The sequence below is a fragment of the Ursus maritimus genome, unplaced genomic scaffold (genome assembly GCF_017311325.1).
Source record: "Ursus maritimus isolate PB19 unplaced genomic scaffold, ASM1731132v1 scaffold_22, whole genome shotgun sequence".
In the NCBI taxonomy this organism is placed as follows: Eukaryota; Metazoa; Chordata; class Mammalia; order Carnivora; family Ursidae; genus Ursus; species Ursus maritimus.
This window is the reverse complement of record NW_024424675.1, coordinates 20,590,274-20,611,783: the sequence shown is the minus strand read 5'-3', so window position 1 is coordinate 20,611,783 and position 21,510 is coordinate 20,590,274. Positions and strand designations below refer to the sequence as shown.

The following is a 21,510-nucleotide window of genomic DNA, read 5'->3' as shown; positions in this document are numbered from 1 at the left end:
CCAGGTGACAGAACACATTCAGTCGGGGTCGATGTTTATACAAAGAGTGTAGTGGAACATCAGGAAAAGCTCCATACGGACTCGCGCGGGCGCGTCTGGAGGCGCCACACCCCTCCATGGCGCATCTGTCGGGAACAGAAAGTCCATCAGTTCCAGCAACACGGCGCTCCACGTGCGCGGCGGGGACAGACACGGGCTGTCTACCACACCACGCCCCTTCCCCAGGAGCTGCAAGGTCCCACCTGGAAGAAGCCACTTCTGCTCCTGCTGGGGAGAGCCTGCTGGGCTCGAGCTGGCTTCCCAGGCGAGCAGTTTCCTTCTTGCCGAAATTGGTAGTGGGTTTTTTTCACCTAAGGTTACATCTACCTTGCTGAGGAGAGCAGTGACGGCACAGTTCCCCATTATCAGTGGGTCTCCCAACTTGGCTGCGTAAAGCAATCACTTGGGGGCTTTAAAAACTTGCCATACTTGGGCTCCCACTCCCAGTAATTGTGGTTAACTGTCCAAGGTGTGACCGGGGCATCAGGAGAGTCTTCGAATAGGCTTCCTACGTGACTTTCGTGTGCGCAGCACTAAGTTGGTACAAACCTCAGGTTGAAGAGATTTAGAAAGTGTCTGTGGTCTTTACTCATTTACTCAAACCCTCAACTTTCTAGGTCTGCCCTTGGGCTTTCCTTTAAGACCTGTGCGAGGAGTTTTGAGGTGTTCTTCAGCGGCGTGGTGGGAGGCTTAGGCCAGGGTGACTCGTAGCCCTCTCTCCCTTCCTTTTTACAGAACGCCTGTACCCAAATCAGGATAATTCCAAGGCTCCCTTCAAATACTTTTATGTCCAGAGGCTTCAGATCTTAAAGAACAGGAAAGAGGGTTTGGACTAGGTGTAGACCTTTCAGCAAAGAGGCTCTGTAAAATGTCAAGAGTTCCCTCCTGGTGAGAATGACAAGTAGAGAAGCAAGGGTCATCAAACCTGACCTACGCATGTAGAGCTCAAACCACAGAGAATGAAAATAGCTAAGAATTTAAAAAGCCCTTGTACTTAAAGAAGCCCACAGCAGGACAGGGTTAGACCAGAAGCAACAGGCTGGCAGCCACTTGTGACGGCTTTCAAACAAAAGCATTCTCATCCAGCCCCTGGTTGTGGTCCTCTGGTTCCAGGGCCAGAAGGCAGGCAAACCTAGAGGTCTGGGGCCAAGTGGAAAGAAGATGGCAGCATTTGTGTGTTTTATGATTCTGATACCCACATGAAAAGTTATGAGCCATTAAAGACACTGAGTTTGGTTTCCTAGAGATGAGGGTAAAAGGAAGGAAAGCGAGTCCAGGAAGGGGAAGCAGGAGAGAGGTTCTGGTCTTTGTCTGCCACTGCCTGCAAGTGACCTCAATCTTTCTCTCCAGACCTCAGTTCCCTTACCTGTTACACAGCAAGGCTGATCAACCCCTCAGATCCCTCCTTAGGACTGACAGCACCTCTACACTTCACAAGCACCCCCTGGCCTCACCTTTCCAGCCACGGAAAGTAAGCGGGCCTGTGTGCTCCAGTGTCCCGGGCTTGACCCTAAGGCAGCCGGCCCAGGTGACAGTGCCTCTCTTACACCCTCTAACAGGCAGTGGCCTCACTCTACGTGGCAAGGGGGCTGCATGCACTAGGACGGGGTGAGCAGTCCTCAACAGTCTTGCTTCTGAAGAACTAAAATGCTGGCATTCTAAATGTGGCCACATTTCCGGTTCCCAACTCAGTTTTAGTTTCTAAGTTAAATATAAAAACATCTTTCATTTAAGCAGCTACTATCAGCTGCCCCATCCCAAAGAGTTTGTTGGAGAACATATGCCATCCCTTTCCACAGGGTAACCAACTTCCGCATTCAAGATGTACACTAATAATTAAAACCGAAATGTTACCCAATAGAGCAAGAATGTAGGGGGAAAAAAACCCGTGGCATTTTTGGTTCTGTTACCCACCAAGCACTGGGTGTAACATGGGAAGTACAAAGGTAGGAAAAGGCCCTTCAGCATTCAATTCCTTACCCAAGAATGGGGAGCTCAGGGAGGAGGCCATTCCTGTCATTCCAGTTTCAGAAGCTCCACGTCAAAGACGAGAGTGGCATTTGGCGGGATGATGCCTGGGTGCCCAGTAGCACCGTAGGCATAGTCTGGGGAGATGGTCAGTTTGGCTCTCTGACCCACACTCATCTGTGAAAAGAACAAAAAGAAAGACTCAAGCAAACACACTCCCCAACTGTCTCTGTTAAGAAGCAGGGCTGTTTATCGGGGTGTCCCTTAGCCAGCATCACGGAACTCGAACATGCCAGTGACCGTGTGGCTGCCTGGGGGCCAGGACCTCCCGGTGCAGAACATGGAGGCTGGCCGTCGGGCTGCACGATCCCTGCGTCTGGCGCTGAGAGGCCCAATGGAAGACGACATGCACCTCTCAGTGCAGGCCTCACTGACCTGACTCTGGGCAGCCAGCACTGTGCCCGTGCCGCCCCTTGGGCCTTCGGTGGCCTGTCACTCAAAGCACTTGTTAAGTGGCATCTACGTTCTTAAAAAAGGAGCATTTTGACCAAAACTCTGTTTTAAGAGAAAACACACAAAGTAATATTTGGGGTAGTCTACTTTTCTGTACTTTCTATATTTTATACTTAACACTCATATAGAAAAACTTCAAAAAGGACATGATTTTACAAAGTAGCATGTATAGTAGGCTACCATTTGTGTGGAAAAGAAAAGGAAATATTTATATATTTGCACCTTGCCTAGATAAACAGAAAATACCTTTGGAAGGACACAAATAATACCAGCATTCTCCCACCGGAAGAACAGAGTACGGTGGCCAGGGTGGAGGCAAGTTTTTCACTTTGTAATACACGTTTGCACTTTTCCATTTCCAAGTCAAATACATAAATAAGTGTCAATATATATTTTCTGAACGGCGAGCAGGCTCTCCGCTGTCTGTGGTCCTGTCAGCATTCTGCTCAGCCTCCCGGTGTGCGCTCCTGGCTCCCTGACCCAGCCCCAGAGACAGCGACTGAGATGGAGCCGCAGGCTGCGCTCACACTCCAACACGACTCCCAACCCGTGCTCCTCACATCTCCTTTCAGAAACCGGGACGTGCTGGCCCAGGGTGGTAAAGGGCAGTTAAAAGCATATGGCTTAATCTCATGAAATTCAAAACAGTCACATCCTTTTACTCAGCAATTCCACTTCCAGAATCTTCTGCTAACAACCCAAATGCCCGTTTCAAGGAGGGGTTTCGCAGGCACACTGGCCCCGTGCGTCAGCCACTAAAAGGACACAGTGGCCTTAAATGCACTAACACGGAAAGACGGCCGAGACACAGAGGGGAAAAAAGCAAGCGGCCCAAACAGTACCTGCGGCAGGACTGCGGACTTATAAACAGGTAAGAGCAAGACAACAACAATATCAAAAGAAAGGGAAAGGGGGCGCAAGACAACCCCTCCCTTCTTCCTGTGCTTCTAACCCACTCAAAGAAATACCCTGTGGAGTTTCAAAGATGCGCTGTGCAGGTCTCAAACCACCCAGACTTTTCACAAGTGACAGGCCTGTGACTGACCCCCAAGCACACTGGGTCCAGGGGGAGACTTGGCATCTCCTGAACACTGGTCAGGCCTCGCCAAGCCTGGGATGTAAAATAGGCTGATAACACGATCTCGGTGGCAGCCACGGCTCTTGGAACACAACACAGTTATTGTCCCACTGCCGGAACAGCCACAGAAGATGGTTGTGGTGTGGACAGTGGTTGGCACGGTCGTGGGAGATGAGCTACAGACCCAGAGCCAGCCAGACGCAGGCAGTGGGGACCGAGGTCTCCAAAGGGAAGCGAACCAAAAGATCCTCTCGTTCTTGCACTGCCAACCCTCTACCCTGCAGGGACAGAAATCGAGACACTTGGGAGTGGGATGGCTTCAAGTTTCTGCAAGTTGAGCAGCTCACTTGGAGATAAATCGGTGATGGTTTATAGAGGAAGTAGAGCAACATGTATTCTGGAAAAGGGAAAGACACTCCACTTTCTCTCCACTTTGGTTATATCTCAATTCTCTTCGGTGAGAGGGAAACAGACTAATTACCCATCACGCAAGGCTGACTATAAAGCTCCCTGTGTCTCAGGACGCTGGAACCTGGTTAGGGCTGGGAAAAAAACCTGCTGGGCTTGATGGAAGGCTAGAAGCCAACTGAAATCTGGCACCCCTGGGGTCCCCTGTTGTCCACTGGGAATTCTGTCACGTTGGCAGAACAAAAGCTGTTTACACAAATGGGGAGGGAGGGCTGAGGAAACAGACTCAAGACAAACAAAATGACCCTCTCCATGACTATGACCTCTCAGAAGGGGTCTGACACAACATGGCCAATAATAAGACAAATGCAAATTAAAACCACACCAAGATAACATTTTTCACTCATTGTATGGTCCTGAATCCAAAAGCTGAATGACATACTGCTGGCGGGGCTGGGAGAAGACAGGCACCCTCACACAGCCCGCTGGTGGCGACTCAGTGTAATCCCTACGGATGGCGACTTGGCAATATGTCAAAATACAGTGCGCACAGCCAGTGAACTACTCACCCCTCCTGAGAATCTGCCTGTGGCAACACGGACACAAATGTAAAATTAAGTCCACACGAGATTAATCACTGTAGCAATGTTCATAATAGAAAATACTGGAAATGACCATCAACAGGGTACTGCACTGATCAAATAAATAAAATACACCTCACCTAAGGGAATGTGGGAAGAGAGTTTCCTCTTCTTTTATGTCCGGATAAATAAAGTGTGAAAGATTAAATGAAAAAGCAAAGTGCAGAACACTGTGTGTGTCTACAGCAAAAAAAAAAAAAAAAAAAAAAAAAAAAAGAAGAAGAAGAAAGAAAAAGTATGTTTTCGTATAATGCTTAAGAAAACTCTACCCCCCCCCCAAAAAAAAATTACCATGAGTTGCTAGGGGTGAGGGGACTGGCAAGATGGGGTGGGATGGAAGTGAAATTTTCCACTCACACCTTTTTTTGATTTTTGAACCATACGAATGTCCTACCCATAAGCATCATTTAAAAGGTAGACACTAGGAAACGAAACAAAACAAACGAGAGCATACCTGGGCAACCCCTTCTTCCCAGCCTCGGATCACCTCCTGCTTGCCTAGCATAAACTTAAAGGGCTTGTTTCTGTCCCGGGAGGAATCAAATTTCTTTCCATCTTCAAGCATCCCTGTGAAAAAGGGCAGTTGTAACATGAGCAACAAGGAGTGATGACATAAGGCGAGTCAGAAGCCGGCAGTAGAGTGCCCATCCCGGACGCCGGCGCTGAAGGGCCTGGCGGGGCTGCCGGAGGCCTGAGGAAGTGCGGTGTCCAGGGAGGATTTCCTGTGTCCTCAGTGGGCCTCTACAGAGTTGGGATAGTCCCTCTGCCCTGGGGCTATGAATGTTCTTCCCGACTCCAAGCAGTGAGCTGACCACCAGCGGCAGGCAGCTGTTACCCTGGTCTGAGAATGGGGAGGTGTCCACGCTCCCGACATCAATTTCCAGCATGCTCCCAGACTAACAGTAACTGTGGGCCCTTCAGGCATATGCTAGGGCTGGCAGTCATATGCAGTCCAGAAGCAAGAGGCCTTCCTCAGTTCACCCATCCCCTTTTACAGAAACGTGGTAGTGTCAGAACCGAACTGAACTGGAGGACACTAGTTGGTGTCAGAGACTTGGAGAAGTGGCGACAGAGAAGACACTGAGAACCTCTCAGCGGGGAACTCCTGACAACGCCAGCAGAACTGTGGGGCAGGGCTCCCACTCGGAGTCAGGGACTTTCCTACATAAATCTACTCCCTCCTCCCCCAGCACTGTCCCCATTTCACAGAGGAAGGAAGTGACGCAGAGGGAAGTGAAGCAACCTGCCGAAGTAGTAAAGCTAGACGATAAATCCAAAAGTCATGTTCGAATGACTCCGGTGTCCCAGAAGCCAGACAAACCACAGTGGCAGCCTCTACCAAAAGGGGGACTTGCGGAGATGGAGATGCCAGAGGGTGAGCGGCACACGAACAGACACCTGCCACTCCTCGTTCACAAAGGACCATCGCAGTGGTTTCTCTGGCAGCCAGAGTCAGCCAATGAGATAGCCGTCACTGCAGTCCTGAACTTCAAGCCACCATCCCAGACTGGAAGGGGTTAGCCAATTTTCGACATAGAACTAACACAGAGCGGATTTCACGGGAGTCCGCGGGTGGGTGCCCACTATGGCTCTAGGTATCACTCGGAAGACCCAGCAAAACACAGAATTCTGTTGGGTTCGGATGTTTGTAGAGGAGGAGGGAAATCCTAACATAAACCCCAATGTAAAAAACAATGTCAACGCTTGTAAGTGGGATGGGGAAGCAGAGATCAATTGAGAGCTTTATCAGAGCCACCAGACTAGCCGAACTTTGACGAAATAGGAAATGGGCAGTGGCAGGGACCGGAACTGCTGTCCTAACAGAGCAGGAAGGCAGACAGATGTCCTGACAGAGTGGGTGCTGACGCCGCCTGAAGTCTGGAGCCGGGGGCTGAGGACCGAGAGGCAGACAGGAGGGTGGCAATCCACCCCTGCGCCAAGTCAGTGCAGAGCCAGGAACTGGTGCCCCAGAACTAGCAAGCTGGGGTGTACTTGGACCCCATCTCTTCACCAGAATACAATCATGGCCTGATAAAAGAAATGACAAATGGCAGGACTTGAGTAGCTTCCTATAAATGATCAGCTGGGAGAAAAACAGGTGTCCGCCCTCCACAACTCTCATGGTAGTCCATCCCCTACGAGCTGTACTGTATACACTGAACCCAACCTACTTGAACCCTGCATTAAGGGTGAGAGTAGGCAATGAGCAGTCCGGATTCTCAGAATCCTTTCTTGTACCACGCAGAGAGCCTTTCCATCCACCCACCCGGGGCCTGCTTAAAACAAAAATATGGAAACCAACTCTAAGGCTTAGTTAACCTACAAATGGTCAGAGTCAGTGGGTAGTGGGGCCTGGCTCTAGCAAAAGGCAAAAACAAAAAAGCACCAAATAAAACACAAAACAAAACCCCTACCATAAAAAGAGAGTAGAGACAGAGAAGCAACACAGACAATAGCTAAAATGTAGTTTTTAAGACACTGGACACAGCAATAAGGGAGAGTGATCCCTGAGGGGAAACTAACAAGGCAAGCCCAACGCCTGCCCAGCTTACACCCTTGGTCGTTTCCAGGGAGAGGGACCTGGATGGAGCTCAAGGCAGCTGAGTCCAAAGGACATAAACCAGGAAGGAGAGAGGTGTAGAGTGAAATCCTGGATATTTGCAGAGGGTCCCTCTTGAGTATTCAGCAGAATACTAATCAGCGCGTGTGTTTGAGGAAACTACTTAAGGCAAGGAAAAGAACTCTCCAAAATTAGAAGGAACAGTGCCCAGCGCTTACACAGAGCTGGGATCAGTGACTGTTCCACTATGCCTAGAGAAAATCCTGGTTTATGAGGGCACTGGGTAGGATACCCAGATCTCATCTCAGTAGTGGGGAATAATCAGCCCTAAACTGAACACTGCTCCAGACCCACCTAACAAATCATAAAAGCAAGACCCAAAAGGATCAAACTGTTTCCAAATAACTTAAGTGCTTCCCAGGACAAAGCTCAAGAAGATTTATAGGAATAAAAATATCCAGCACCCCAAAAGGTAAAATTCACCATGTCAAGCACCCAAAATTACCAAGCATGCAAGCAGGAGGGAAGACACGACCCATAATGAGGAGACTAATCAATCAACTGAAACTACCCCAAAACTGACAGAGACGTAAGGACGGTAAAATTCAAACCAAACTTCCAGACACGAAAACCACATTGGGCTGGAACAACTGGACACCCACAGACAAAAAGTAAAAACTTGGACCTATACTTTACATCATAATCAAGTATCAACCCAGAATGGATAACAGACCTAAATGCAAACAAACCTATAAAACTTCTAGAAGACAACACAGGGAAATAATCTCTGTGCCCGTGGGTTAGTCACAATCTCTGTGCCTGTGGGTTAGGCAAAGATTTCTTAGATATGAGGCCAAAAAGCACAATCCATAAAAGGATAAACTGAACTTCATCAAAACTAAAAACTTCTGCACTTTGAAAAATACTTTTAAGAGAATGAAAACTCAAGCCATAGACTGGGATAAAATCTTTGCAAAGCACATATCTGAAAAAGAACTTGCGACCAGAATATATAAAGAGCTCTCAAAACTCAACAGTAAGAAAACAAACAGCTCAATTAAAAAAGGGCAAAAGATCTGAACAGATACTTCACTGAAAAAAAATACACAAGTGGCAAGTAAGCACGTGAAAAGATGCTTACCGTGATTAGTCATTATAAGAACGCATATTAAAAGCACTAGGAGATACAACTACTACTTACTAGGATGAGTACCACTAAGAAGACTGATCATATCACGCACTGGTAAGGGTGTGGAGGAACTGGAATTCTTACATACTGCTGACGGGAATATAAAATGGAACGACCACTCTGGAAAGAGAACAGGTTGGCCATCTAAGTTAAACATATACCTCCCATATGACCTGACCATTCTACTTATCCTGGATAAATACCCAGGAGAAACGACAGCCACGCAGAAAGACTAACACACTGATGTTCACAGCAGGCTCACTTGGAAAAGCCAAAAACTGGAACAACCCAAACATCTGCCAACTGGTGAATGGATACACAAGTACATCCATACAACAGGAAACTACTCAGCAATAAAAAAGAATGAACCTCTGATAACACGGAACAACATAATGATCTCGAAATAATTATGCTGAGCAAAAGAAGCCAGACACGGGTCTATACACGGTACAACTCAACGTATATGCAATTTTAGAAAACACAAACTCTGCTGACAGAAAAGCAGGCCATAGGTTGCTGGGGATAGAAACAGGAGGTTTCAAAGGATAACAAAGAGACATATCAAAACTTACGAAATTGGACCCATTAAACATGAGCGGTTTACTGGATGTGGGTTATGCCTCTACAAAACTGGGGTTTTTTTTAAAGTGAAAAAAGTGAGATTCACTAAAATCCTACATGCATTTCCCTCCTACAGCCAACCTGGCAGTGGGTGGTGAGGAACCTCCTGTCAAGGGAGGGGGCAAGTAAAGCAGGCGGCCCAGCACGTCTCAGCCGCGGCTCCCGTCTGAACGAACTCTGGACATCTGTGTGCCAGGACCTGGAGCCCTTGAACAGCAAAACCACCTGCCAAGCCAGTGCCATCATTTCCTAGAGAAAGCACACTCTGATCAGAGAAGGCAACTGAGGTTAAGCTCAGACACGACAGCTGATACTCGACGCTCCAGAGGCCACTCTTAGCAAAACCCATCACCAGCATGGCCCTCTATTTGCAGCACTGACGGTGCCTCACGACCTGCAGACAGCCTGGGACAGCTCCGTATTCTCCATTTCGAGAATGACTGTTTTGTCTCTCCTGACTGAACACAGCTTGAGGTCACAGACCTGGCCTCAGAGTCCTACATCCCTGCGGCAGTCAGCTCAACCCCTGGCACCTGCCATGCTGGCCGCCCGCATGCCTGCTGTTAAGACTGGCTTCGCCTGCACGATTCTTAAGAACCAGCAGGACAAGCATGAGGCTTCCATATTTAGACCTCTTCCCTGGATGGTAGGGAAGAATCTGGGGGCTAATTCCAGAATGACAATTTTTACTTCTGGCACCTTTAAATTACTCATCAGTGAGAAAAAAATGTGAAAACTTGGGGGTCTCTGGCTAAAAGCACAAGGACCATGAAAGGAGCAAAAGCTATGGTTGCATGAGGGACCGTGAAGCAGCCTCTGGCTGCGAGACTGCTGATGTCACCTTCATCTGAGCTGCCTCCCAAAACGATTCAGCTGTTCTTTTGGGGAAGAACCAGACTCAAATCCTTGGAGAGGGAGGAGGGCTTGAAAAAAAAAAAAGATGTGGAGAAGAATCTCAAGTTCACCTCCCCCACAGCAGCGTGCTCGTTCCTGCCGCTTGCCTGTGTCAGGGTGTGCTCGCTCAGAAGGAACCAGCAAAGGCAGACCTGGCCAGCGGCTGCTGAGCAAAGTGCCCTTCGACTACGCTCCTGGTACTTGGCCCAAGTCACAGAAGGATGGTGAAGACCCAAGGCCACGATCTGGAGACTCAAGAGGACCACGGGGTTATTATTTCACTAATAACGCAACAGTGTGTCATGGAAGGTAGAGCCCCCTGGGACCCTCTCCAGGGTGGGAAGGGTGACCGCAGAAGGACCTGTAGTGAGGGCTTCACACCTGTGGCACTTAAAGCTCATGACTCACAGTGTGGTTTTCAGTTGCTGACGGAATCTTTGCAGGTGGTTTTCACAGGCAGCATTTTATAGGGTTCAAACTACAGAGAGTCTTAAAATTAAAAACAAAAAGCCCAAACCTAAACCCAACAACGACGACAACAAAACAGAACATCCCACACTCCAAAACTGCCAAACAAAATAAAGCTCTTTCCATTTACAGATGGAAGAGGGAGAAAGGACTTCTGCTTTCAACTCAACAGGGATTTTCTTAAGTACAAAAGTACAATGGTTGATGGGGCGCCCGGGTGGCTCAGTCAGTTGGGCGTCTGCCTTCAGCTCAGGTCATGATCCCAGGGTCCTGGGATCGAGCCCTGCACTGGGCTCCCTGCTCAGCAGGGGGGGGGGATAAATATATATAAAATATATATTGTCAAATAAATATATAAAAAACTTTTTAAAAAGTACAACGGTTGAATGGAAGAGGGGGAACAAAAGTGAAAGCTGCCAATTTTTCTGCAGATTTGCATTTGAAGTCGCTTGGAACATTCCCACATGGGTGTACTGATCCAGGTGCAAATGGGCATACTGACCCAGGCTTGGCTGTTGCCCTTCCTCCTCACTGTATACAGAAGCTCCCTCAACCGCCTGTTACCTAACTGCCTCGCCAAAGACTCCCACAGCCTGCACAGCCTCAGCACAGCAAAAGAGCCTTCAGTCCCCAGTCTCTAGTCACCCCCAATTCTTCTTCTCCACATGCATTTTATGCTTACCAAGGGCCGGTCAGCTATGTTTACTCTCAGACTCATTGATGTCAGTTACATTTACTGAGTACAGAAAACATAAATAGTATGTAAAGAAATGAAAAATGAGTGTGACAGAAAAAGTGGTCCTAGCTGACCCTTTGGAAAGACAACAAAGGCAAGTCACAAAAAATACTGCTAGTGAGTAAGTGTGTGTGTTGAGACTAATGTATGTTTGAAGAAAGAAATCTTAAAAATCTAGAAAGCTTTCTGGGGTGCCTGGGTAGCTCAGCTGGTTGAGGTTGGACTCAATTTCGGCTCAGGTCATGGTCTTAAGAGTCCTGGGATTGAGTCCCACGTTGGGCTCCATGCTCAGCAGGGAGTCTACTTGCGGATTTTCTCTCTTTCTCCCTCTGCCTCTCCCTCCTCTCTCTCTCTCTCAAATAAACAAATCTTTAAAAAAAAATCTAGAAAGGTTTGGCACTGATATGACCTCACAATAGTCTTTACTGTTTTGACTTTAAAAGAATACAAAATTAGATTTTTGCAAGAACTTTCATGGGAAACTCTACCAAAAGAGCCCTCCTAAAAGAAAGACATGAGCCTTCAGCAAATGATTTATGTTTGGATTTGAAATAAAATGAAATCAAATGTTTAGAGAAGCCATGTCACTTTCATGATCAGCTATCCACTTGTCCCCATCCTGTGGTAGCTAAGATGTATGAATCCAAAGCTTATCTCTTCACTCCATTTCCAGGCCTCTGTGGTTGCACTCCCTGGGCAACCTTCCTGAATTGGGAGTTCTGAGAACCCCATGCATGTGGTATGATCAAAGGTCAAGTGCCTACCCAAAGAGGGAGCCAGCTTCCTCCTCCCCATCACACAAACCCAGTGCAAGAACATATCCCGTCTCTTATCTGGAAATGCTCCCAACCTTTTGCTAAATCTTTTTCGATTCTACGACCAAAAGTGCATTTTCTTTCTTTTTTTTTTTTAAGATTTTATTTACTCGTTTGACAGAGACAGCCAGCGAGAGAGGGAACACAAGCAGGGGGAGTGGGAGAGGAAGAAGCAGGCTCCCAGCAGAGCAGCAAGCCCGATGCGGGGCTCAATCCCAGGACCCTGGAATCACGCCTTGAGCTGAAGGCAGATGCTTAACGACTGAGCCACCCAGGCGCCCCACAAAAGTGTATTTTCACAGGAGGTCCCATGACGGGAAGAACACACAGGATCCCAGACCACGAACCAAAATGCATGACCTTGTGGGCATGCCTTTCCATTTCCCACTTTATCACAATACAAATAGGAGGACTGGCACATTGTATGTCATGGGGCTGGGGCAGGGTGGGGGGGAGACGCACAGAAGGAAAACAATACTTAACAGTGGCTATTTGGTAATGGTAGAAATATGCGTGATCTTTAGCTTTTCTTTTTTTTCTGTTTTCCAGAAAACACAGAGGCGGGAAGCTGTGGGGTATAACGGGTAAAGGCATGAGTTCTGGGGCATGGCTCCAGATGATTATAATAATCCCCTCCCTGGTGTCCCTGCTTCTGCCCTCTTTCTCCTCCGGTTTAAACCTGGCGTGGCAGCTAGAAGGACATTCTTCTAAAATACAAGTCAGACCCTATTACTCCTCTGCTCCAGACGCTCGCGTGGCTCCCCATCTTACTCAGAACAGAATCCAAAGTCCTACAAATGGCCTACGACGTCCTGCCACCCCACGCTGGCATCCGGCTGACTTCATCTCTGATGACTCTCACACTTCTCCACTCCAAGAACAGTTTCCTTCTGTTCTCTATAGACACCAGGGACACTCCCACCCCAGAGCCTTTGTCCCTATTGTTCCCTCTGCCCGAAATGCTCTTACCAGACAGTCACATGGACTACTCCCTTACCTCCTTCAGGTCTTGTCTCAAATGCTAATTTCTCACTGAAGTCATCCTGGGTCTATCTAAAATCTCAACCTTCTCCTGTCCCCTCCTTCGCACTTACTAGCTAATGTACAATGTATTTTTGCTTATCAATCGTATTTGTTATCTGTCTTTCCTACTACAGTGTAAGATCTACAAGGACAGGGACTGTCCTCTTATGTCTTCTTCATTCCTATATTCTTAGTGCTTAGAACTGTGCCTTGCACAAAACAGATGGTCAGTAAGTACTTGTAGAAAAAGCAAAGGCACCCTTTCCCCCTCCAGGCCTTTGCACACACTTGGCCAGCTCCTTCCTCCTGCCAACCTGAGCCATACACGTCCAAGACCACGTACACTTCTACTGCAGGTGTGGACTGCTCAAGGCACTTCTCTTGTAAAAGTAGGCACAGGAGAAGGCACTCCCTTAAGGTAAGCACCTCAAGGGCAAGGCCAAGGCTTTCCTCAGCTCCTAACACATTTGTTGAATGACTAAAGGAAGGGCCTGGAGTGCTGACCTGTATGTAGCAGGTGTGAGAGGAAGTAACCACAATTTTATTTATCCACAGGGATGGGGCAAAGTCCAAAATGTCATTTTCTCATTCTTATTCTAACTTAAAGGAAACAGAAATATTATACCAAACATAACAGGAATGTGGGCCCTGTCCACCTCTGCTGGAGTCCTAAATGACCTGAGTGACTCCATGCCAGGAACTGATGGGGAGAGACCCTGGAGACTACCACCAGCGTGGGTCTGGTCTCCTGAGGCCTGCAGTCCGCTGGGGAAAGAGTGGGGGCAACTGTACACAGCCTGACTGTGAGGCAGGCCACAAAGGACATGGACTGGCCCTCTGCTGGAGAATCAGAGGTGCATGTCATCTGCACGTGTGAAGAACCACTTTAGCCAAGGGTCAGTCAGGGGAGACTCACTGAGGGGTGCCCTGTAAGCTGTGATGGATAAGAGCCTGCCTGTGGGGGGGAGGGGTGGCAATGGTGGCACCTAAGCGCAGGGCCAGAGAGCTCCCTGGGCGGGACGGGCTTGGGGGTCAGGAACTGAAGGCAGGCCAGGGTGGTCTGAGCTCCTGGGAGGGGAGAAATAAAGGCAATGAGAGCAGAGACGGCAGCACCCAGGAGCGGGATTATTTCCCTCCCCCTTCCTCCTCCTCAGTATCTTTGCACTGCTAGAATTTATCTGGCCAAAGTTAAAGGGAACCGAGGGAAGGAATACAAGGACTCAGGTGAGTTCTTCAGTACGTAAAAGGACAGGAGAGGAAAAAGAGAAATAAAAATAAACAAACATCACCCTGAGCACCAACGGGAGAACCCGATAGTACACGCTTGAGTTATCCAAAATACCCCTGGCCTTTTCCAGGAGAAATAGCAGGTGACAATACTATTTTTAGAGAAAATCCCAAGGCAGACAAGTGATCCCTACTTTCAGATACAATGAACCCATGAGCGCTTCATAAAATCAGTTTGTTTTTAAGTAGGTTCCATACTCAACATGGGACTTGAACTCACGACCCCCAAGATTAAGAGTCGCACGCTCTACTGCCAGGAGCCCCACAGAATCAGGTTTTAACCACCAAAAACATTCAAGTTAAAAAGCCTAGGGATGAACGGGTAAATTTTATGGTACATAAATTATACCCAATAAAGCTGTTAATGGGGAAAAAACAGTCTATGAGACCCACTGAAAGGAATCAGAACTCTCTGGAGAGATGACTGCGGCCAGGACCAGAGTAGGGGAACCAAGGGAAGTGATTAAGGAACAAGGGGAGCAAGCATATCAAAAAGGTACTGGAGGAAGCCCAAAGGGGCTCCGACTGGCCAAATCTGGGACAATGTGAATATCAAAAAGAATAATGAGTATCAATGATTTTAAACCCTGAAGAAATTTGAGTCCACAGTATACTAAGAACAACAAAAAAATTAGTCGATGGGGGCGGGGGAGTCATTCGTCGCCACTGGGGAAGATGACAAAACCAATTCCTCACTTTAAAATTTGATAATTAAAGGAAAAGAATTAAGCTTTACCCTATTTTATAGAACGGCAGCTGACAAATGTAGAAGGGAGAAAGGAATTCTAAAACTGCCACTCCGTAAATGCCAATGAAATGGTGTCTTCCGGCAAGAATTATCAGTGGCGTCAATGCCAGAGGTGGAGGGCGGATGAGGACCAGGCACGGGCAGGAGGCCCAAGAACCCCACAGATTGCTTGCTTACCGCAAAGGGGAAAGTGTCTCTTCACAGAAAAGATCAAATTCGGCATCACAAACAGGGACGGTCCCCAAGATCTGAAGCACACGTCATCACGTAGGAAGCGCTGGAAGACGGCCCCGGGCGGGAGCGGGAGTCCAACACCCCTGGGAGCAAGCCAGGGGACAGGCGGAGGGGACTCAGAAAGCTAACAAGCCTGCTGTCTTGGAAAACCCGGGGTCATTAAGGAAAAAACCAGTGTGAGGACTCTTAGAGGTTGATAGTAGACACAATACCCAACTGCATGAGTAAACCTTAAAAGAATTCTGGTTTCCAAAAAATAACCACTTTAATGACATCTGGGGTGGTTTCGAGATGAATTGGACTTCAAGTACTCCTAAATTATTTTAAGTTTTCTTAGACGTGACCAGCAGGAGGATAAGGAGATCATGCTCACTTTTAAGAGTATGCTCGCGTATTCCGAGGTGAAGCGTCATGCTGTCTACAGCCGAAGTGACTCAGGAGCAGCCCAGAGACCATGCACACATCCGCGTCTATTCCGTGCCAACCATCATAGAATCTAGGTCGTGGGCACAGGGCTATCTGACTTTTCTCTATGTCTGAAAACTTCACAAGTAAGAGTTACACACACACACTGAGGGCTCCGGGGCCCTCAGTGCATTTAAGCCAAGCGAGCCTTCTGCTCTTACCCGTGCAAGGAGAGAGCAGGGCACCTGCGAGACGGTGTAAGTTGGTAATCACAATCCCAGAGGAAAGAAAAGAATGATTCCACAGCGAGGTCTATTTCCAAAACGTTAAAACCCCATTAGGGTCAGGAAACTTGAGGAGAAAAAGAACTGACACCCTCGACGGCAGTAACCCTGGTGGGGGCACAGTGTAATGCGCAGGCTTGTGGAGTCGCTGTGTTGCACACCCGAAACCAATGAAATGTCCGTCAGCTATACTTCAACTAACAACAAAAAAAAAGGACTGGCACCTCGACTTACACAGCCAGGCTGGTATAGCCCAACCCTGCCTCTCCCGTGCCCACCAAGAAACAAGGGAAGGGAAACAAACGCTAACAACCTCCCTCAGTACGTACAATTAGCAGATCGGCTGCAACTTTCTTAGCCAATATGTTCTATTCTGTGGGTAACGTGTAGGCCTGCTTGAACGTGAACCCTCACTCAGACCCGTCTCTCTTATCAGTGCCTACTTCTCTACGAGTAAAGGAGTGCAGGCTGGAGTCTTGGCCCCAACCCTGTCCTGCGTGAGTCTGGACCACTCCAGAAGCTGAGTGCTGACACCTCTCTCCCACTCCAGGCATCTCAGGCGGTGCTGGCTGGCCGAAGGACGGGCGGGGATACATCACCCAGTACCTGGAACATAGGCAGCCCCGTGAACGTACTCACCCCCAGCAGGCGGTTACTCCCATTTACAGATGGCACACAGAAGCCGCCTCACTCAGAGAGAAAGCCAATGCTTTTCTAGCAACCTACAAGGCCCCACCATCGCCTCCTTCTCCCACTGCTTTCCTCTCCCACCATCCAGTCCAGCCACACTGGTCTCCTTGATGTTCCCCAAACACAGCAAGCATGCCCCAGCCTCAGGTCCTCTGCCTGGAAGACTCTTCCCCTGGGCAGCCACACTGCTGGCTCCCCAACCTCCTTTGGATAAGTATTAAAATGACATTTTGTCACAGGCCTTTGCCAACCACCCTCACCAAAAGCAGCAACCTCCTCCCCATGCCTGCACTCTGCGGTCACCTCTCCACAGTGCTTCTTGCCACCTGACGTTTACACCTGCAAGCCACAGGCCTCGTCACCCCGGGGAAGCCCCGCCAGATCAAGTCTTTGCCCGTGTAGTTCACTGGCCGTGTCCCTAGTGCCTGGCTTGCTGCTGCTGCTCGATAAACACCTGCTGTAGGAAGGAAAAGGGTCCTGGTGCAGCGCTGCCTGAACAGTGACAGCCTCTCTGACTGAAGGCACCGCAGGGCGGGCATGGGACCGGACCCATCTAAGGAGCCTCTGCTGGGGGTGAGCCTTCCTCCCACCATCAGATCAGCCAAGAAACACTCAGCCGGGGGTTGGATGGAATAAAGCAGACAGGAGAGGGGAAGCAGAAGTTAAAGAAAAGCAAAAGGCTGGAGACGGGCCTGTAGAAGAACGGCCACCTCAGCTGCCCTCCAAGTGGACCTTCTGAGGAGGTAGGGCTGAGGGACCTCTGGTTTTTCTCATTTAGAAGCCAGGCTACTGACAACTTAAACCCAATCCCAAGGATGAGATGTCAACTACTTTTTAAGAGGATAAAAAAAGAATTCCTTCAATCCACTTGAAGTTGCTCTGACAATGGCAGGCATGTAGCCTGCTGATATGAGCAAAAGGGACATAAGCCTAGCTGTGTGTCAGGACAAGCTCAACAGTAAAGAAGACGAAGCTACCAGACGCAAGAAGGGAGCTGTGAGAATCCACTTGATCCTGAAGGCACATACTTGGCAGGTTATCCTTCCACCTCCTTCCTCCCACCTCAATGCCTGTCATGCTACTAGGAGGTGCTTGGCTGGTGACAGCAAAGTTTTCATTTTCCCTTCTGGCACCACAAACAGGTGATGCAGGCCTTTCTTTGAAGCCATGAGCGTGCCGTGCTCTGCTAGAGGCCACAGAAGGCACCAGAGGGAGCCTTGAGAGTGGCCTCAAGGCTATGACTGGCAGCCACCAGCAGCACTTAAAATGTCCATGTGGTCAAAGTCAGTCTGTGCTATGCATATCTCCAGTGGCTGAGAGGGGATTTTGGCTACCCTCCTTCCACGGTTGTTTCTTTGGACCTGCCCCCAGAATCAGCAGCAGCCGACACCAGGCCAGAGCAGGCTGCATCAACAGTGTCTGCCCGACCCGAACCTGGGTCAATCACATTCTCCCTCCTAGGAAGTGTAATCATTGGAGTCACACAGCCAAGCAATGTGAGAAACTGGGCATGGGGGTGGAAGGGCACGCAGGGGACTTCCAACATCCACCACTTGGGAAAGGCAGAGAAAAAGAAATCTGACAAGGGAACACTGACGCAGCCAGGCAGAGAAAAACAGGGACGAAAACTAGGAGTGTTATGAGAATTTCTTCTCCCTTCTTGAGGTCCAGTGGGCTTCTTGCCTTTGAAGACCCTCAAGTCCTTATGGTACTCCCCCACCCCCATCACGTTCCCTCAAGATGAATTCTGTTCCCACAGGCTTGAAAGCCTTTGCTGCTACAGATGAAATCTCAAAGCGCCTACCCATTCCTCTCACGCCCCCACAGGTCTCAAACAGGTTCTTCCTGGGAGGCTGGTGGCAAAGACCCACAGGAACAAAGCCGCCTGCCCAAGAACAGCCTATTCTGTGAGCAAGAGGCAGAGCTGGCTTCTCACTAAGGCGCCTTTGTAGAGCTTATCAAAAATGAAATGAAAAAGAGAGCTTTTGTCCCAATGCACGCCAGGGTCCTGCTGCTGTTCTGGGAACGTGTGGGTGGGTGCCACCCTCAAGGAAAACACAGACTTGGAGAAGAGGCACTGGGAGCCCTGATGGTGTTCTGGGTCCCACGACCATCTGTTCTCTTAGGAAAGGCTCCAGACATGCTGTGTGGGGACGTTTCACCAAAAGGCACAGCGAAACACGGTTCTGCCTACATGCTGTGGATCCAATCCTGCCATCAGCACCAGAAGACGGGTGAGCCGAGCATGAGGGGCACAGACTTGGGAGTCAGACAGAGCCAATTATCGTAACGTGGCTACTTATCAAATGGGGGTGAGAAAAGTCACCTCATCACCTGGGTCCCAGTGTCTGCCCCAGTTGGCTGTGGGAACTGAATGAACTGCCCACTCACCCCAGCACTGTAAAAGGCTATGCTTACTCTTTTCACTCCCCTGATCAAAAGCAACCAAACGGACAAGTTTTCCTCCATTAGAGCCCCTAGGCTCAGGTGCTGACCATCGCCTACAGAGACAGCCATTTAAAATGTCAGAAGCACTTTCCAGTTTCATTTCACAGGCACGAGAAAGTTCCCTATGAAGATGGGTTTCAATACTTCCTCCTTGGGTAGCCTTTTAAAAGGTTCTAGTTCTTCACTCCCTCCACCCCCTGCCCCCATTTCTGCCCCTGGAGAAGGGCCAGAGAAACAAAACAGCCAAGTAAGTAAAAGGGCATGGGAAGGGAGATGTTAGGTGCCTTTCTCCTCTTTCCCTATGAAAATCATTTCCCTTAACAGGGGGCTCCCCCCATAATCTGGGAGAGAAGGGCAGAGCTCATCCCTGAGCAGCTTAGTCCTAACTGCCTACAGCCTACTACCCAGGAGGAGGAGGAGAAAGAGGAAAAGGGAGGGAAGGAGAAGAAACAGAGGAAGGGGGAGGAGGAACAGAGGAAAGGGTGGGAAGGGGGAGAAAGGGGAAGGAGGAGGGGGAGGGAAGGTTATTCATATCAACAACTGTGGCTACACCAATCACCGCCCCCCCTCCAGCGCACAGCCACGGAGTCTCCGCCTGCTCAGCCTCCACCCCCTCCCCAATACAACCCAGGAGGACCTTGTAAGGGCATGGAGTAAAAGATGGTCTCAAGGCATCCACTCTGAAGTCTGAATTCTGGCAGAAGGTCTACAATCTCCTTTGGCTTGCATTACTGTTCGTTACTCAAACTGGGCCTCAGTTTCTTTCTCTTTAAAATGGGGAGGAGAAAGTCTCTACTCCTAGGAGGGTTGGGGGTGGGGGGCTAAATTACATGTTCAGTCAGCCTGGGCCGTCGCTGCCACTGAGGCTTGGATTTTTAAGTGGCTCAAAAGTAAGAAGAGGAAAAAGAACTGCGGACCTAGCTCCTCCAAGACCAGGCTGAGCCAAAGCAGCACCTTAGGAACCCGGCCGTTTCTCCAGCCGCGACGGAGGGACGAATCCCGACTTCGGAAGAGGAAGCTCCGAAGACTGGAAATTACCTCGCCCTGCTTATCTCCATCCAAGGGAGGGCCGGAAGGGGACGCAGGGTGTCACCCGGGACACAGAAATGGTATAAATTCTTTCTGATGGTCCCTGGCCAGGGCGCTGCCCGTTCCGGAACCTGTGACCTTGCGCCAGCAACTTCACCTCCCCAAGCCTCAGTTTCCCCATCTGTGAATTGGGCATAGGACTGCTCTGGAAGCGCGAAAGCGCCGGCTCAGACCGTCCCGGGTTTGGCAGGCCAGAGGTCGCCCCCTCGGGGGCGCTGCCACCGCCCAGGCCTCCGCCTTGGGCCACGCGGGCTCCACCGCCGCCACGCCCCGGGCCTTTGCCCCCAGGCCGCAGTGGCCCGCCGCCCCGAGCCGAGACCCCCACCCCCACCCCGCAAGCCCGCCGACTCACCCGTGTAGTGCACCACGCAGGTCTGGCCGCGCTTCGGGAAGGTGCGCCCTGAGGAGACAGACAGACAGACAGACAGACGGGAGCGGTGAGCGGATGCGCGCGGCGGCGGGGGTACTTCGGGCCCGCCAAGCGCGCCTACTCACCGTCTCCGGGAGAGATGGTCTCCACCTGCACTCCCATGGCGGCGGCGGCGGCGGCGGCGGCGGGGGACGCTGGGCGCGCGGGCGGGCGGGCGGCGCGGCAGGCGGCGTGGACCGACAGCAAACCTGGCGGCGCTTCCCCGGCTCTGCCTCGGCCCTTGGAGCCTCGCCTGCGCACGCGCGCGCCCCCGCACGCCCCGCCCTGCGTGCGCGCCCCACACGGCGCGCACGTCCCCGCAGCCCGGGCCGCGGGCTGGAGGACCGGAAGCCCGGCGGCCCCGAGGCCTCCGGATGCAGCCGTCTGGAGCGCCGTCCTGCTTCCCCCACCCTTCCTTTCCCGGCCGGGCCGGCGTCTCTTTCCCCAAGTTTCCGCATCTGGGAAATGGGAGTAATGACTGGGGGTCGGCCGCTTACTGGCTGGGTGACTTTGAGCAGGTTCACGCTTTGAAGTACACACTTGCGTAAAAAGGATGGTTGTGGGAGGTCAGCGCATGTGTGCGTTCACGTTAGCGTTCACCAAATGGTTCAAGATTCTGAGCTCTGCTTTTCTTCGTTGGAAGAGGAGGAGTCGGTATTTACACTGCCCTGCATGAAACCTGTCATGTCATGTCGGGATTTCACCCGTTCGTTCGTTCGTTCGTTCATTCATTCATTCATTCATTGTTTACATACTTGGGTTCTTATTGAGCGCCTACCATATGCGGTGCACTGTGCTAGGTGCTGGGGAAGCAACAGTGAAGGAGACAGAGTCAGTCCCTGACCTCTCAGAATTTACAGTCTGGTGCGGGAGACACCATCAAATTACCGCAGAGATAAATGTGAAGTTTCAAATTGGTTAGAACTGAGTGGTACATGGCGTTATGCTCTGAGGCGCGTGTAA

At 50.1% G+C, this 21,510-nt stretch overlaps 1 protein-coding gene across 3 annotated transcripts in view; it reads right to left on the bottom strand.

Moving 5' to 3' along the window:
• The window catches only part of FKBP1A (FKBP prolyl isomerase 1A), a 21,757-nt gene extending 982 nt beyond the window's left edge, over nucleotides 1-20,775 (bottom strand). For 2 of the 3 annotated variants that reach the window (XM_040638096.1, XM_040638097.1), the window contains exons 1-4: nucleotides 20,634-20,775; nucleotides 20,491-20,538; nucleotides 5,102-5,214; nucleotides 2,020-2,184 (exon numbers count right to left, since the gene is read on the bottom strand). In XM_040638096.1, coding sequence (XP_040494030.1) covers nucleotides 2,056-2,184; nucleotides 5,102-5,214; nucleotides 20,491-20,538; nucleotides 20,634-20,670 — 327 coding nt within the window. In that variant the 5' untranslated portion in view covers nucleotides 20,671-20,775 and the 3' untranslated portion in view covers nucleotides 2,020-2,055. Of the gene's footprint in view, nucleotides 1-22; nucleotides 126-2,019; nucleotides 2,185-5,101; nucleotides 5,215-20,490; nucleotides 20,539-20,633 lie in introns of those variants that run through there. The other variant, XM_040638095.1, reaches the window with a different exon arrangement.
• Nucleotides 20,776-21,510: the final 735 nt, after the last annotated feature.